Source organism: Miniopterus natalensis, chromosome 16 (genome assembly GCF_054644295.1).
Source record: "Miniopterus natalensis isolate mMinNat1 chromosome 16, mMinNat1.hap1, whole genome shotgun sequence".
In the NCBI taxonomy this organism is placed as follows: Eukaryota; Metazoa; Chordata; class Mammalia; order Chiroptera; family Miniopteridae; genus Miniopterus; species Miniopterus natalensis.
The window spans coordinates 28,391,561-28,410,774 of NC_142096.1; the positions used below are offsets into that span (position 1 = coordinate 28,391,561).

General features: G+C 39.6%; 1 protein-coding gene across 1 annotated transcript in view; it reads right to left on the bottom strand.

Moving 5' to 3' along the window:
* UBE2W (ubiquitin conjugating enzyme E2 W) overlaps nt 1-15,909 on the bottom strand; it is a 43,565-nt gene extending 27,656 nt beyond the window's left edge. Inside the window, 1 exon segment of the mRNA XM_087825444.1 lies at nt 15,870-15,909. Within this exon segment, the coding sequence (XP_087681570.1) occupies nt 15,870-15,884 (15 nt within the window). The 5' untranslated portion in view covers nt 15,885-15,909.
* Between the last annotated feature and the right edge of the window lie 3,305 nt (nt 15,910-19,214).

Below are 19,214 nucleotides of genomic sequence, written 5' to 3' on the forward strand. Positions count from 1 at the left end.
AGAATTGTATGCAACATTATAAAGATTATGAGTAAACGTCTTTTCTTGGATTAAAGTACACAAACATAAATATCTGTTCAGAACTCAAGAATCTGCTGCTTAAAAGCTAGTATCTGCTTTTTCTGGACAAATATTACTATCAATATAGCAATGTTTCTAGATCTTTTCACATTTAAATAACCTTAACATCATCCAACACCACAATTTAGAAAACTCCTCCCCTTTTTGAGAATCACTATAATAGACTTGAATAAATGGCTCTTTAAGTTGACAAGAATGAACTTTTCCTCAGATCTTGCAATATCATAATTACAAGTAACAATGAAAATAAGGTATCAACTACTTGCAATCTCCCCGCCCCCATTCTGACCCTACCCTGCATTACCCAGAAAAGGGTTTATTTATTTTGGTGAATATATCACATTATTTTGGTGTAACAAACCCGAACTCATATTCAGTGCTGGCATTTACTGCTTCATGAGCTCTTTACTTTTAAATGTTTTATTGATTGATTTTAGAGAAATACTGATTTCTTGTTCCACTTATTGATGTATTCCTTATTGATGTATTCATTGGTAGATTCTTGCATGTGCCGTGACCAGGAATCGAATCCACAACCTTGGGGTATGGAGAAGTTGCTCTAACCAACTGACCTATCAGGCCAGGACCTGCTTCATGTGCTCTTAAACTATATTATATACTGCCTCATGGAAACTAACTAGAGAAGTTAGGAACGATTTCTCCAAGTCCTCAAAAAGTAAAAGCATGGCCCAGTAATAGGTCCACAGACATTTTGTGCAGGACAGTGCTAAATCATGGAGTTCCATCCCAGTGATGTGATTTTTGCTTCTTCAGCTCCTGATCATTTGCTTTTTCAGACAGCTGAAGATGATGGGTATTAAAGCATAAATATGTACTAAGGTGTTTGTTTAATAGTGTTTAAGTTGAAGAATACCACATCAAACAAAATGCTCCTGGTTAAAAAAAAAAAAAAGTGCTGGCCAGTGTCCCATACATGGAAAGGTTGTGGGTTCGAACCCTGGTGAGAGGAAACTGATTGATGTTTCTCTCTCCCCCTTTTCCTGCCTCTAAAATCAATTAAAGAATATATTTTAAATAAGCCCTGCCTGGTGTTGCTAAATGGTTAGAACAACAGCCCAAGCACCAAAGGGCTTCGGGTTCCATTCCCAGTCAATGGCACATACCTAGGTTTCAGGTTCAATCGGGCCCAGTCGGGGTGCGTGCGAGAGACAAGCAATCTATTTGTTTCTCTCACATGGATGTTTCTCTCCTCTCTCTCTCTTCCCCTCTCTCTCTCCCTCTCCCTTCTCTCCCTCTCCCTCTCTCCCTTCCTCCCTTCCTCCCTCCCACCCTCTCTCCCCACCTCCCTTCCACTCTATCTAAATATCAATGGAAAAAATATCCTCAAGTGAGGATTAAGAAAAAAAGGCTATTAACATCTAAACCAGTTCAGCTTCTACTTCTAAACTAATACATTTCTGGAAGTATTATCCCATATGCTGAAACCAAGGCACAAAACATTTAAATGATATCCTTGTGGTTATAAATCAAAACCAGAACAGAATATATTCCTCTTAGATACTAACAATGGCAATACATAAAGGGACAAACTGACGAGATTCCTGGACCTGTAAAACCTAAATTCCAGTGGGGAAAGAGATGGTTGATAAATAGGAACAAAACAAGTAAGTATATGGTATATTAAAATGTGATGAGAAATGGAGCAAGTTAAGGGGATGTGATGTTAGGTCTTGCATCTTGTGATGTTTTATCTCCAAGCGACAGTTTGAGAGACTATTCTAAAAGACAGAAATCCTTGTATAGCATAGGAAAAAATAGAAACAAGGAGGAAAAACATTAAATGTAGAAATGTGTGTGTATATATAAATATATATATGACAATGGCTGCTAATATAGCAGTACATAAAATGGCCAACAATGTTTTCTCCAATTTCATCTAATAACAAACTAAAGGTTAAAGGATAACAATAGGGGAGCAAGACAGGAAAAAAAAATTGGCACACATTAATATCAGGACAGCAACAACCACTACTCCATTTCCCCCAATATATTAAGAAACATTTATAACAATAGCCATTTATTTCTGGGTGAGATGCTAAGCAATAAAATTTTATTTTAAAATACTGATTCATGCATATTAAGGAAACATTTCTTTCCTACTGAATTCTAAGTACACTTCTAGAGACCTTTACTCCTAATAGTAACTTATCAACACTTTTCCCCCTTAGGAAATGGAAAGCCTTCAATAAATGGAGGTATTCATTCTTATTTTAAATTGACATCTTCAAAAATCACATTGGGATGCAAAAAGTGACAAGACTAAATGATTTGTTTTTAAAAGTCCATAGCCTAAAGAGAGACAAATACATAAATCACTTCTCCATGCTTTCAGGGTACAATAGTGCCCAAAAGGACAGTTTGGTCACAAAGGAAAAAAACTAGGGCTGTGGTCAACTGAAAGCCAAAGAACATGTTTCAAAGACAAAACAGAATTTCATCTCCACCACAATGACAGAGTAGATACTCTAAATAATTCTATAGGGAAAAAAAAACCAAAGTGAATGCAGGGACTCTGAAATTTTGCCTTGAGGGTTTCTACCAAACCAAGGAGGGGAGAACCAAATAGTGAGGAATCTAACAGAAAAACTACATAAAAATATGACCCCTCAGTATAAGGATGAACAAGGTTAAAGGGTGCAGGAGACGGCAATGAAATCTGCCTGTTTTGAACTCGTCAATGAGTAGAGGAAAAAAATTCTTCCATGAAAGGTCATAACCTAAGCAGATGTCTACAGAGATGTGCAGTCTGAATTCTTGTGACCTGAGAACCTAAGGCAAGAATTTAATCAAAAGTGCTCCATGAAGCCCACCCGGGTGTAGCTCAGCGGTTGAGCATCGATCTAGGATCCAGGAGATCACGGTTCAATTCCAGGTCAGGGCACATGCCAGGGTTGCAGCCAATCAATGACTGTCTCATCATTGATATTTCTCTCCCTCTCCCTCCCTCTCTCTGAAATCAATAAAGATATATATTTTTTAAAAGTGCTCCATGAAGTAATGCCCCAGGCCACTGTCAGAGCAAATAGAAATCCTGGAGGAATACAAGTTCTATCTTTGAAAAAAAAATAAATTATTGATTTCAGAGGAGAGAGAGGAGACACTGAAACATCAAGGATGAGAGAGAGTCATTGATCGGCTGCCTCCCACAAGCCCCCTACTGGGGAGCAAGCCCAAAACCTGGGCATGTGCTGTGACCAGGAGTCAAACCATGATTTCCTGGTTCATAGGTTGACATTCAACCATTGAGCCACACCGGCCAAGCAAATTCTATCTTTTGAAGCAACAATTTCACTTCTCAGAATCTAGAAAGATACACAAAAAAATTAATAAAGACCAAATGAGAAATTACTCAGAAAACAATAGCATGCAACACCTGATGTGATAAAAATCTATCTTCCCTAGCTGGAAAAGCCCTACATCCCCAATTAATTTATGTTCTTATAGCATTTACACAACTGAGCAATTCTAAGGCAGAGATTACAGTCTACTTATCTTTGTTTTCCTAGCATTCAAAACTGTGCCTGGCACATAATTTTTTTTGCCTCAGTAAATTAAAAAAAAAAAAAATTAATAAAGATGGTGACTGGCTCACTGTTTGTAAAAGATAATCCAGAAACAATATATGTGTCCATTAACAGGTAAGTTATACAAATTACGACATATGAAAACAAGACTACTGAAACCATTAAGCATTATATGAACTACGTGTACTAACAACAAAATAACTGCAAAACACTGAAACAAAGAAAAAGCAAGCCTCAGAAACACATATAATCCCTTTATGGTAAAAAAAAGCAAGACATTTATTTATACAAATGTTATATAATGCATACAAAAAAATCAGAAAGCAGCACATCCAACTATTTTACAATATTTCCCTTCTACCAGAAGAAATGGAGAAAAAGGACATCCCTATTTACACTATATACTTTTATGACTCTTTTACAAAAAGAAAAGGGTATTTCTTGTATAATTAGAAAACAGATTTAAGGGTCCAATGGATGATAAAAATATGTCCACATAAAAACATGTCCACAAATGTTCATAGCAACATTATTCATAATAGCCAAAATGTGGAAGCAACCCAAACATCCACTAGTGATGAACGAGGTAAACAAGATGTATCTATAAAATGGAACATTTGGCCATAAAAAAGAATGAAGTACTAATACATGCTGCAACATAGATGAACCTGAAAAACATTATGCTAAATGAAAGTCAGTTACAAAAGACCTCATATATGATGATACCATTTATATGAAATGTCCAGAACAGGCAAATCTATACATACAGAAAATAGACTGGTATCTGCCAGGGGCTGGGAGTAATAGGAAGTGGAATGATGGTGAGTGCATGCTTATGGGCATAAAATTTCTTTTGGGAATGATGAAAATATTCTACTATTAGATTATAGGAATGGTTACACACCTGATTGTACACTACATAGGTGAATTTTTATGGCATATAAATTACATCTAAATAAAACTTTTCAAAAAAACTCAATGATAGATAAAACAGCAGATTCAACACAGGTGAAGAGAGAATTAGTACCTAGGAAAATGATCTGAAGTATTTATCCAGGATGTAACAGAGAAATAGAGATGGAAATATGATACGAAGAGAACACAGCATTTAAAGAGAGAATGCCCGAAAATCTCCCAGAATTGTTGAAGACATCAATCCTCAGGTCCAAAAGCCCAATGAATTTGAAAAAGCATAAATAAAAGGTATTTGAAACTTAAACTCATCACTGTGAAAGTACAGGACACCAACTAAAACAGAGCAAATTCTAAAACCAGAGAAGACATATAGATTACCTAACAAAGATATAAAAATTAAGAGTGATGGTTATCATTCAAAAAAATTTTTTTAAAAAAAGATCTCAATTACAGTTGACATACAGTATATTAGTTTCAGGTGCACAACACAGTAGACATTTACATAACTTACAAAGTAATCACCTCAGTAAGTACAGCACCCATCTGACACCATACATAGTTATTGCAATATTACTGACCATATTCCCTATGCTGCACTGTACATCCCTGTGACTATTTTCTTATCTGGCAATTTGTACATCTTAACCCCTTTCCCCTTTTCACTCAACCCCCCTCCCATATGGCAACCATCAATTTGTTGTCTGTACCTATGAGTTTCTGTTTTGTCTGTTCGTTTTTTAGATTCCATATGTAAGTGAAATCATATGGTATTTTTCTGTCTGTCTGACTTATTTCACTTAGAATAATACCCTCCAGGTCCATCAATGTTGTTGCAAATGGCAAGATTTCCTTCTGTTTTTTAATGGCTGAGTAATAATCCATTGAATTTATGTACCGTATCTTCTTTTTCTAAAAGCTATAACTATGTTTAAGGGTAAAAAGGGTATTAGAAGTCAGTCTGCATTTCATAGACATCAACAGATATTCTGTCCTCGCAACATCTGAAAGAACCAATCGCAAAATCCTTATACCAAAACACCCTCAGCCCACACAACCTCATGCCTCTTCCATACACAGACAGATCTACACCCAGACACACTCAAAGAATAAAATATTTGGAAAAGTAATACAACATCAAGAATGAGAAATATCCTGACACACAACATTTTTGTGTTTAGGTAGAAAACAATCACATAATTTCAGTATCTATGAAGCAAGATCTAAGATTATTTGCTGTCAAGGTTTTAAGGGTTGTGAACTGGAAGCTTAAGGGAAAAAAAACCTACCATCAGAAAAAAATAGAATTTCACTGAAACATTATCTACAAAGTGAAAGAATCACTAACCAAGTATTACTCTAGTTGAAAGAGATGCATATAATTAACAGAAAATTTACACTGATTTAAAAATATTATATACTTTTTCCTATTCAATTCAATTCTTTAGTTTCTTTAACTGGGCCAGGAAGAAGCTGAAGCAAAAGGAATCAAAGACAGGGAAAGAAAGCAATGTTTGCATATTGTTTATGACGTATATTGGGAAAAAATATTTACCTGAGTCTCTACTTAGAAAACATCTGAGTGCTTACCACCAATAGAGCATTGTCTTCAGTGAGTTAAAAATCTAATAGACAACCCAACCTGCATGGCACAGGGGTTGAGCATCGACCTATATGATTGCAGTTTGATTCCCAGTCAGGGCACTTTTCGGGCTTGACCCCCAGTGGGGGACTTGCAGGAGGCAGCCAGCCAATCAATGACTCTCTCATCATTGATGTTTCTGTCTCTCTCTCCCCCTCTCCCTTCCTCTCTCTGAAATTAATAAAGACATATTAAGTCTTTATTAAGACAAAGTACCTCTAAATTAAGTATAAGGCAGAAATGAAAAATCCTATGAAAGAAATAGAATGTGCTATGAGAGCACACATATAAGAAAACGTGTACAGCTGTGAGAACTGAGGCTAAGTTTGGTGGGTTCACGATGTCAGGTATAAAACTGTTGAGTAAAATATGAATGCAGAAAAATAGTACAGAGTGGAAGGGCTAACTAAATAACCTGCTAGATAAGTTTTTTAAAAATCCCAGGAACACAAGAAATGAAGACAAGAAGGGAAGCTACTAAATTAGCTAGAATTCAAAACGGAATTTCAATATAAAAAGTGTCTAAAAAGCGCAGCTATGTATTCCTAGCAAATAAAGGAGACTAACAGAATGCACACATTTGCAGTAATGTCCACTTCAACCTAAGGACAAGGGAAGATAGACCGAGGACAGAGAATTAAAAAAACACACCTAACTCTCTCAGGGAATTTAATGGACTGAAAAAAAGTTCAGCATAGGCTTTAGAAAGGGAGATGTAAAGGGATAGCAACAATGGCCCTAATGAAGGGCCAACAGACTTAAAAGAAGGGTTGTTCACATTTTAATACAGGGCTCCTAAGATTATTTAAAACAACAATAAAAACTTGAGGCTGTAATTATTCAACTCCAAAGATTCAAGATATAAAATTTATAGGTTTGTCTGTGCATACAACTGGTATAGAAGAATCACTTAGCTTATAACTCAGTCTAGAGGACCACCCAGGAGTCATATCTTTTTTTTTTTTTTTAATGATTTTATTGATTTCAGAGAGAGGAGGAGGGAGACAGAGAAACATCAATGATGAGAGAGAGTCATTGATGGGCTGCACCCAGCAGCCATATCTTAATGCACTTTGGTTCACTAATCCTCCTCCACAAGGAACTCTCATGGCAGATACTTCGTTCCTTTGAATAAAATAGTTATCAAATGAGATTTCACTAAAATTATAGGGCAGTCACTATTCGCTCTGATATTTAGTTCAAGATGAAGGTTCTTTGATAGAAATGTGATTATGTAGACATCCAGAAACATGTATAAACATTTTCATAGTCTCAAATTTGATTCTTAAAAATCTCTCCAGATGTATCAACTTTCCCAAGTCTACCATCTCCTGGACTCTAAATCTGGTCCAAGATGTAGTACATCTCATCCAATTTACAGAACTTTCATACCTAAATTCCCCCATTGTGGTGAAGATGAGCTCTAAACTTAGGGTGCACATTAGCTGAGAAAAATTCTAATACCCAAGATGCATGCCAGACTAAATAAACTGATCTCTGGGGATAGTTCGTTTTGTTTTTTTAAAGCTTCCCAGGTGACTTAAAATATAATGCCAAAATTGAAAACTACTAACTTGAATTGTGTGGGTAACTCAAGGAAAAAAACTAGGGGAAGGTACGGATCTACAGTAGAAAATGGAAAAAGGCAAAGAAAGAATCTGAATGTAGCAACATTACTTTTTACCAATTTTAAGCAGGCTTCAATGCATTTCAAATTAAAGGTGGACTGGTAATTTAAATCAAAATAGAGTAATTTCTCATTAAATTTGCAGTAGTTATGGTCTATGAAGTCCCAGCAAATAGTGAACCACAGTTCCTAGAGGAAATACAGGGTTAGGTCACAATCTTCTGTCACACTCAACCAAAAATAATAACGAAACAGATTGCTGGTTCTTTAACACTGAATCCAAGGCCAAAAGCACATGCCTAAACAAAGGTTACCTAACATACACAGTCTTCTTGCAATTAGGAACACTAGGCAGCACTTCAGTCTTCCACCTGGGGGCCATTTTAAACACAGAAATGTGAAAAAAATGCACTAAAGAGACTGAGGAAAGGACACTTGTTTACAGTACAACAGCTGAAACAAGGCAGAGCATCATCTTGTTTGACCCCAGCTGGAAACATGAACTTACAGCAACTCAAATATTTTGGTTTTTTGCTGAACTGCAGTTGGGCTAAATGGTTAGAGAGTCGGCCCTCAGACTGAAGGGTCCCAGGTTTGATTCTCGCCAAGGGCACGCACTCAGCTGCAGGCTCAATCCCCAGCCCTGGCCAAGTGTGGAAGGCAACCAATTGATGTCTCTCTCACATCGATATTTCTCTTTCTCCCTTCTACTCTCTCTGAAAAAGCAATGGAAAAAATATTCTTGGGTGAGGATAAAAAAAAAAAAAAGACATGAGTTTTATTAGGTTTCTACGAAGCAACATCAAGAGCAAAGATGGCACCAACATGCCCACTGTAGCTTTCTCCACAAGAATCCTTAAATTGCTTTTCCTAAGAATGTAACAATTTTTCTCATATCAAAACCTATATACTAAAAAATCTATATACCTAATTTGCTCAAAATATCTTCCTTTCATGTAGTAAAAAAGTAAGCAAGTTATATTTTATCAACTACCTCTAATCACAAAATGCAGCAATGATTTCAAAGGTATGATGGTTGGACTATATGACCTCTAAAATGCCCTATAGCTCAAAGTTTTTTAAGTCTGAAAATTAAAGTTGTATACCTATTTTAACTGCAATAAAAGTCAGTATATGAACATAAATATTCTCAGGATTAGTTATTAGGATTATAATCACATTTTGTTTAGTATTTAGGGCTGCAATCTGAAAAACAGCCAGCAGCTCCACTCACCTAGAGAAATAACTTGAATCCAGCAAGATACTAACAAACCTGGAGGATTCTCAGCTTGAAGCTATGCAACTTTTTTTTCTACTTCTTTATTTAATATATCTTTATTGATTTCAGAGAAAGGAAGGGAGAGGGAGAGAGAGAGAGAGAGAAACGTCAATGATGACAGAGTCACTGATCGGCTGCCTCCTGCATGCCCCCCACGGGGGATGGAGCCCGAAACCCAGGCATGGACTCTGACGGGGAATCAAACCGTGATCTCCTGGATCATAGGTTGATGCTCAACTGCTGAACCACGCCAGCTGGGCTGACCTACACAACTCCTAAAAGAAAACAAGCTGCCACATTAATGCTGTAAAACTAAATATGCCTCACATCATATAACTAAAGTTTACTCAAAATGAATCAAAGACCTAAATGTAGGAGCTAAAAATATAACACTTGTCTGGCCAGTGTGGCACAGTGGTTGAGCATCAACCCATGAACCTGGAGGTCAGAGTTCGATTCCCAGTCTGATTCTATGCAGAAGTATATTTTCAGAAAGATGCCAGATTACTTTTAAAACTGTTCTTGATAATAAAGATTATCTTTGAACAGTAAAGATTTGCCATTTTATAATTTTACTCAATGCACAGGTATACGCATAAAGAACCTCTCTTAAAAATTTGATGCATAGCCCGGCCGGGCATGGCTCAGCAGTTGAGTGTCGACCTAGAATCCAGGCGATCGGGATTCGATTCCCGGTCAGGGCACATGCCCGGGTTGGGGGCTCAATCAATGACTCTCTCATCATTGATGTTTCTGTGTGTCTCTCTCTCCCTCTCCTTTCCTCTTTCTGAAATCAATAAAGATATACTTAAAAAAAAATAAAAATTGATGCATAAAGAAACTTTGTATTATGAAGTATAAGGAATATTTTCCTCTCATTTTCTTAGCTATGGAAGCTATATTATTTTAGCAAGTGCCTAATTCTTAAATGAAAAGTTAAATAATTATTCCAATGATTTCTCTATAATGCCAAACTTGTTAATATGCTCATTATCTACAACTTCACAGTACCTATGGATTTCAGAGCTTGGTTTCTAATCACAGCTTCAGTACTCAGTTGCTATGTAGTTTTGGGTAAGTCACTTTCCAAATAAGTGATTACTTACCAAAAGTCACTATGTCTCTATTATAATGAAATAAGATTATTTGACTTTCCATTTTACGACAATGGAGTAAGAATCCAGAGAGAAAGAATATGAAAATACATTGAAAAACATTAAAGTTGTGGCAAACACATAAATCAAGAAAAGCCAACCTTGGGTAGAATATACACATATAGAAATAGGAATTTTAAATTATTCCTTTATAGGTTTCCCAACCTTACTATTATAGAATTGTTTAATAGATCTCTAAAACAGAATTAAACTGATGCAGAATTTGGTATTTAGGAATGGTTTTTGAAGTGTCAAGTGTAGTCACTATGAGCACATTTAAGGGACAAAGAGAAAGCATGCTTCCTATTCTCATGGAATCAATGGCCCAGGGGAGTGAACGAGTTAAATAAAAGGCTCAAAGAGCCCTGGCTGGTGTGGCTCAGTTGGATGAGATTCCTCCCATGCACAGAGAGATCACTAGTTCAACTCCTGATCAGGGCACACAGGGTTTTGGGCTCAATCCCCAGTAAGCGGGGTGCAGGAGGCAGCCCATCCATGTTTCTCTCTCACTGATGTTTCTCTCCCCCCCCGCCCCTTTCTCTCTCTCTCTCCCCAAAATCAATTAAAAAATTTTTTTAAGGTGCAAACACTTTGGGACAAAAACAGAAGGCATCTCATAAGGCAGCAATTAATAGCAAACAAACAAACAAAAGTAGCACAATGACTGCATTGAGAGTTAAGCGAAGTTGATGACCTAGCTTTACGCTTTTGTTAACCTGCAAGTTGACTCTACTATCTAGCAACTGATGTTTTGAAGAGAACACCTTCAATTCTATTGTATGCTGTTCCTCCTTTTCCTAGGCACTTGCTCCAACAGTTCCAGAACAGCCCTATTCCCAGCCAGAATATCCAGCCAAACTTCTAAAATACTATAATTCTAGCTATATTCCCCAAGTTCCCAGTGCTCAGTAAGCCTCAGTATCCAAGATGACAGTCAATTTTCTAACTTTTGATTATGCTATAACCCCTTATAATGAGATTAACAAATAGTCATATGAAATCTAATTGTCAAGGTAACATGACTACAATAGTAATGTAGGTAAGGGCCCACATTCCACGTCTCCCAATCACTATACTCAATTACTTGAGTAAAGAGCAATGCAGTTGTGAATAATCCAAAATAATTTATTTCCAAGTCACCTGAAAATAAGCACACATTCATAGGCCATCGTCTATTACTAAATTGCAATCTTCTTTCATCTAGCCAAATCAACTGTCAATAATCTAAGATCCAATTAGGTAAGAGAGGGGAAGGCAGAAAATCCACAAGAGTAATTCGACTGACCATTTCTCTTAATTATATCAGTTTTTAGATTTGACAAATATTAACTATTATGCGCTTTCTAAGATCTTAGATATAATGTAAGGGGGGTCTACACCTGAAGTTAATAAATAAATCTAGATGGTCAAGTTTGAAAAGTATACCAAGTATACTTAAAAATTTCCAAAGTAAGAGAAGTGTGAATGAAACAGCTGTATTCTACAACCAGAAAATATATTCAGGAGGCCAAGTTAGTTAAATATTTCATAATACATTGTGAATGAAATTACCCAATAGGGAAAGGGGAAAAAAGATTAAATACAAAATGAAAATGAAACATAACAAACAATATACAATTTTATGATTTAGCTGAAAACAGAATACCCCAATACTGCTACACTTTTAGAAATGCTTAGAATCACATAAAAATTCACTTTAATAGTGCTTTTGTAGTTTGGGGATAGAGTTTGTAGCAAAAAATGAAAAGCCCTAAAATGCTAAACCTAAAAATTTGCTACAAAGAATTTTTATTTTAATATCTTAAGATTTCTAGAATTATCAAAATTAAATGTATTACTACTTTTTTATTCTAACTACTACCAATTTTAAGTACCATCATGAGTCTACCATTCTCTAAGGATAGTTTCTTAAAAACATAATCCGGTCCAAATCAGGTAGTTCAGTTGGTTAGAGTGTCATCCCAATACACCAAGGTTGTGTGTTCAATCCAAGGTTGTGGGTTTAATCCCCAGGCAGGGCACATAAAGAATCAACCAATGAATGCATAAGTAAGTGGAACAACAAATCAATGTCTCTCTCTCTCTCCCCCCCCCTCTTAAAAAAAAGAAAAAAACAACAACAAACATAATTGAATCATGATCTTCTTGGTGATTTGTGACTTTGTTCCAAAAATAAAAAACCAGGAAACCATGTCTCAAAAGGTTCACTAGTTTGAAAACCCAAATCTTGTGTATTATTAAAGGACAACTCTAGCAATATGATAGAGCAGAGCTTCCCCAGCATTACAGGTGTGCCAGAATACTGATCCTTACACCACCACCGTTTCACAGAGCTGCCTAGGTGCTTTCAACCTCCAAGAACCTCACCATTCTTACTTAGCATGTGATTCAAAACTTATCTTCTCCATGTATCATGACCTAAAAAAAAGGCTGGGAGGCACTGATAGAGTACACCGATGCAGTTACAACTTCAACTTTAAAATACATACTCTCCAAGGAGAAATTCAAAGTCTACTCTTAGTTACTGATCCTAAAGACTATTTCACTTTTATTAATTCAAGTAATCAAATCCTATGTTACATTTGTGTAATATGCAAAATATAGCTCCTCTTACTGCTTAAGTAATCTCTTGGCAGCAGTAATATCCTGGTGTGGGTAAGATAAAAAAATCTGAAAACTTTTTAGGTAATGACTTGGTCAGAGCACAGCATTTGTGTACGCCACACTTTTTCTTAGGCACTCTAACTGAAATCCCCAAATTCCATTTCCTAACCTCCTTCCAAGCCTTTTCTCCACAACACTACCACCTTCTAATATAATACACAATTAACTATTTTGTTCCTGTCTCTAACCAGACTTTTTATATTCAAAAAGGCAGAAATCTTGTCTCCTTTTGTTCACTGCTGTATCCTCAGCACCTAGATGAGTACCCGACACACAGTGGGCCCTCAAAAAATAACTGATGGCCCAGCCAGTGTAGTTCAGTGGTTGAGCATCCACCCATGCACCAGGAGGTCACCGGGCAGATTCCTGGTCAGAGCACATGCCCAGGTTTCAGGCTCCATCCCAGGCATGGAGAGTGCAGAAGGCAGCTGATCCAGAGCAATGTTTCTCTCTCTCTCTCCCTTCCTCTCTCTCTAAAATCAATAAAAAAGTATTTAAAATAATAGTAATAATTAATGAGTGAATGAACAAATTTTATAATTTGGTTGCAGTTCTATGTGCAATTGAATTGTTATGAAAAAAGTTAAGCTTTGCTGTTAAAACGGTCAAGAAAAAAATTTTCACCTAAGACACAGAATAACCACAGAAAGTCGTGCTGTGTTTGAAAAATCTTGATTTAGCTATATTAAAATATTTGCCAAGATACTACCAGAAAATCTGTATCACATGTTTTAAAACTACAAATAAAAAGACTTAGTTTTATTTTAGTTAAAATAGGGAACAGTTTTCCATTCCTCCCATCATAAGACACAATGGAATACAGGGTGATAAGACAAAGACTAGAACACAGAAAAACGCAGTATTACACTGGCAAGTATTTTTTTTCTGTTGCTTAAGTCGCCATGTAAAATTCACAATTATCAATACTGAGTTCCGTAATGACTCATTTTTCTCTTAAAAACAAACTTGTTGCCCCATCCATTTATGCCCAGTGGTTAGAGCATCTGCTGGTGGGCTGAAGGGTCCCGGGTTCTATTCCGGCCAAGGGCATGGTCCTCCCTTGCAGGCTCAATCCCCACCCCCATCGGGGTGCGTGCTGGAGGCAACCAATCAGTGTTTCTCTCTCACATCGATGTTCCTCTCCCTCTCTCTCTTCCCTTCCACTCTCTCTGAAAAGCAATGGGGGGGGGGGGAATATCCTCATCTGAGGATTAAAAACAAAACAAGCAAGCAAAAACTGGTCTTTTCCAGACACTTGAAGCCTAAATCTACCAGCAAATTAATCATTCCCATAATTCTCTTGTGAAATATAATCACAAATACTGTGGATTTTCATTTTAATTTTCAGTCTTAAAACAAATACTTTTAATCTTAATACAAATAATCTTAAATTGGTCATATAGCCCAGCTACTGTTCAACTGGTGTTCCAGTTCCTTTGGGGTCCTCAAATGACGGAACTTCTCTAACGTCTCTGGGGAGATTAGTGTAAAATATGTTTCCTGAAATTGTTCTTGTTTTTTCTCTGCACCACTTCATGACATCTTTTCAAGTAGGAATATTATATACATTTTTTTCCCTATTCTGCAGGAAAGTCCTGAGGGACAAGCAAGTAAGTAAAAATACTGTATGAGAAACAGCTTGAAAGGGGATTACACAAAAGCACAGACGTAAATGTGAACCAAATACGTGCACAAAAGAGGAAGATGATGAAAAAAGGAGAAGAGATAAAAGAAAACCACTGTTCTGGCCTTTCTAGGAGAAAAATCCAGAGGGGGATAGGGAGACTTGCTTATTTTTCAAGAAACAAAAGCACAAAATCCTTCTAAGAAAACAAGTGGTCTCTTTCTTTACTTGAGCCGTTAGAATCTAAAAAGCGCTCAGTGGACACTCAAACCAGGGTTCTACCTTCTCTTCCTAGGTTTCGCTGGTAAAGTAAGTGCAGGCTATAAACAATGAGGAGTCAAGCTCTACAGAACTCCAAGTGTGGTTGCCACAAAAACACACAAACTCCTTGGGTTCGGAAAAAAGGGGTTATATTAAGTTGGAAAGCCAGAAAACCACGCATTGCCAAGTCAGGTAGATGTGACACGGGTTAACACACACCTCCTACCAAACTAAGGTTCCACCAGAGATCAGGGGAAGAGAAAGGGCAAAGAGCTGTAGCCTGACCCCGACTACAAGGGTGGGGCGCCGCAGGGGGGCGGGGGGGAAGTGAAGCCTAGCTATCCCGGGAGGTCTAAGGGGGCTGGTAACTGGGCTCTCGGAGACATCGCATATTCGGCTGCAAGTGATGTCGATGTACTAAAGGTAGCATCGGAGAGAGAGAGAGAAAGTGAGAGTGCGGAGGCTGAAAGAGAAAGGTACCCAAGAGGCAAAAAAATTAAGGGGCAAAGGGAGAGCCGAGGGGCTGAGCAGGCAGCGAGGCCGGCGTGCGAGGCCTGGGCAGAGGCCGCCTGGCGCCCTAGCAGCCAGCCGCCCTCCCCGGGAACGCCTTTCCAGCTCCCCCCCACTCAGCCCCTCTCGGGGCCGCTCCTGCCCCGGCGACGACGACCAGAGCAGCTGTTTCCGCGGGGCCGGGGACCGCGGAGAAAAGGCATCCCTGGGGCGGGGGAGCAGGCCGGTAGCGGCCGACAGTGCGAGCGGGAGACGACTCTGAGACGACCGCCGCCGAGCCAACGCCAAACTTCGCCCTCTCCTTCCCTTCGCATTCTTTATCCCCCAACTTCCCGAACGGCTGGTGTCCGCTTCGACCCAGAGTCCGCCGCCTCCCCCCCCCCCCCCCACCGCCCTTCTTTTCGCCGCCTCTCACTCCTCCCAAAGGCCCGAAGACTGAGGAAAGACGAGCCGCGAGGGCCGCTCCCGAGCCCGCCCGGTGCCCCAGAGTCCCAGACACCGCCCCCGACGAAACGCTCGCATCCTCTCGGAGGCTCCCTCGCCCGCCCAGATGCTGCAAACTCCTCTCACCTGCATTGACGCCATGATGGAACCATCTCCCCCAGGGCCGGCGAGGCCAGAGACGCAGGGGGCGGAGCCGCCGTGCTCGCGTCACGCCGCGGGGGCCCAGCATCCCGGGCGTGGGGGGCGGGGCCTCCCATAAAGGGAATGGCGCGACGGGATTGGCTGGCGCGCGGGGCGCCCGCGGGGAGGGGCGGGCAGGGGGTGCGGTAAACGGCGCTGTCAGGATCCTCCGTCCGGTCCAGCGGTCGGGCGCCCCCGGCGAACCTACCCGCGGTCACGATCGCTTGCGGGATGCGGCTCCGGTGCTGACCTGGCCACGGCCGCTTTTTTTCCTGCGTATGCCCCGAGATCCTGATGATGTCCTGGCCAGTGGGGGCTTTTATTTTCTGGCTTTTCGTTTTCCCAGCCGCAGGCGTACGGCTCACAGATCTTCCCTTTGGGTGTCTCTCCCACCTCCCCGCCCGCTTTCCCACCCTCGGGGCCGAAGAAAACTTTCCGCGGGGCTGCTCTATGGTCTTTCTGAACCTGGAAGGCTTCTCACATCCCTAATCTGGGGAAGGCACGGGCTTCCTTGTGCGATGGTCTGAGAATTGAAAGCAGAACAGCACTTGGCTCTAAAGGCAAGGGTAGATTTTGTGGAGCTGAAACCCGCCCGGAAGGGAAGGGAAAGTTTTGAAGATTTTTTTTTGGACTGTGAGCGATTTCCGCCCCTGCACCCCAGCTCCTCAGTTTAAAACTTGTGTATCAGCAGAAGCTACGGCCGTTCACTAGCACTGACATTTTATTAGACAGTTGACCCTAGACATGGATTTTTTTTAATGTATCAGTGTCATGTGACACACTTATCTCCTATCGCAGCCGGACCTCAGCCTGTTTCGCGGTGGACAGTTACGTGGTCATTGGACACACAATGGATTTGATTAGGGAAAGCTGAGCGCGCAGAATTTACTCTGGGGCTGCACCAGTTCTGCCAAGTTATCAAAAGCCACGTTTAAAACTTCTATTCCAGAACTGAAGATGCCGTTGGTTTATAATAGAGGAAAATGGAAGCTAAAGGCGTCCACTTCGTGTTCTACCTCAAAATAATTAAGGCGGCTGATATACAGAATTGAAGCCGTTTACTTTACCAGAATGAAAGCTTAAAACCTGTCATTTCATTCACTTGGAGATCTTTTAGAAATTTCTATAAGATTTAAATACAAGAGCAATGTAGGATATCGTCCTTTCCACTCTTAAGATAAATTATGTTCTCTGGGAAATTCCCTAATATAAAATGTGTTCAAAATGAAAAAGATCTTTAAAATACACCGTCTATGGTATAATAATAAACACACTATTCTCCATCACTAGAGAGGAACTTGTTATATTGTTACACTATTTTTGCTCTCAGGCTTCCCCCCTAATTGCTAGAAGTGGGCTGGTTTTCCCTTTGTGGTCCTGAAGGAATATCTGGAGGCTCTTGGCAACCAAGAATAATCCAGAAGCACCTGAGGCATTAACCCCATGTGTTGTCAACATTTCAACTGTGAGTAAAACCTACATATACCAATGAAAGAGGAAAGCTTTTCCAGATTCATTTTCTTCTGGAGAGCTTACCTCTATGACCTCAGAAAATTGGTCCAGAAGAACCTTTACCATTTAAAGTTCACGTTGTTTAAAAGCTGATTCTGCCTAAGTGACATCAGATGACCCCACAAAGCAGCATGACATCACCAGAGCCAACAACCTGCTCTGACAAATACTAATAAGGGGTTATAGGAATCTTGACATGCCTCACAGTAAAATCAGCATCTGTCTGGTCCCTTGGGTTTTATATGTGTTAAAAAGGATCTTCATGGGAAGGAAAAGGCAGTACCAGTCATATCTTTCCTAGGAAATATTACGTAGTATATAATTTCCTCACTGTCTTCTTCATTCTTAATATGTAATAGAAAGATCCCAATGTACTCAGGACCTAAAACAGTGACTTTCAGATGGGGTGGGGGCATAAATTATCTACAGGGAACATGAAATTTTTATATCTAAAACACTTCATTATACAAGGTTCGAAGACTAGGCTCACATTTCTTTGCAGGATACGGCTTAAGGTAAAAGGTAAAGTGCCTGACAATCCCAAAAGTGAGACAGGAAGTGGGGCTCTCATAAACTCTAAGAATGGAATTGGTACAATCGCTTTGTAAACAGTTCAGCAACAGTAAATTTAATGTTTCCTATACCCTTAAAGAATCTTTTTAATAGCCCTGGCCAGGTAGCTCAGTTAGTTACAGCAATGTCTGGATAGGCTAAGGTTCCATCTCTGGTCAGGGCACACACAAGAAGCAACCAATGAATGCATGAATGTATGGCACAATAAATTGATATTTCTCTCTCTTTCTCTCTCCCTGAAAAAAAATCTTTTTTAATAGCATAAGTTGCAATAAAAGATATGAAACATATTAAACAAATATTAACCTTGCTTGGATCCTGATTTCTACACACCAATGTAAAAAAGATATTGTGGAGACAACTGGAGAAATTTCAACATAAAATGGATATTAGATGATATTAAGGAATAATTATTTATTAGATTTGATGATATTCATTTTTGAATATCCACAGCAATTAGTAAAGGCCATCAGGTTCAAGGAAGTTATTATCTCAAGAACTAGCCACACCTCCACCTCCCTAAAAAAACTCCACAAAAAACAGGACACAACAGGACAGACAAAAGCTATGCATGTGCCTAAGGTCTTTCCTTCGAATTAAAAGGCAGAGCATGTGACAGGACTAAAAGTGGCTGGACTTGCCCTAGCCGGTTTGGCTCAGTGGTTAGAGCGTCAGTCCTTCGGCTGAAGGGTCCAGGGTTTGATTCTGGCCAAGGGCATGTACCTCAGTTGCAGGCTCAATCCCCAGCCCCGGTTGGAGAGCTGTGCAGGAGGCAGCTAATCGATGTGATGTGTGTCTCTCTCACACACACACTGATGTTTCTCTCTCTCTCTCCCCCTCCCTCCCTCCCTCCCTCCCTCCCTCCCTCCCTCCCTCCCTCCCTCCCTCCCTCCCTCCCTCCCTCCCTCCCTCCCTCCCTCCCTCCCTCTCTCCCTGAAAAGCAATGGAAAAAATATCCTTGAGTGAAAATTAAAAGAGAAAGTGGCTGGACTTTCTGGCAGAAGGAAGGAGGACACATGGGGAACCAAATAGCATAGTAACGTGAAATACCCACAAAGGGATCCACTGGGCAAATGTCACAATATTGATCATTTGATTTACAAATGCTTGAGTTTTAGTAATTCACTAGACTGGAGCAGTCAAATGGGAATGTGCTGTGGAGCATGAAGAGGCAGTGTTGGTGCGTCATTGCTTGAGTCTGTGACT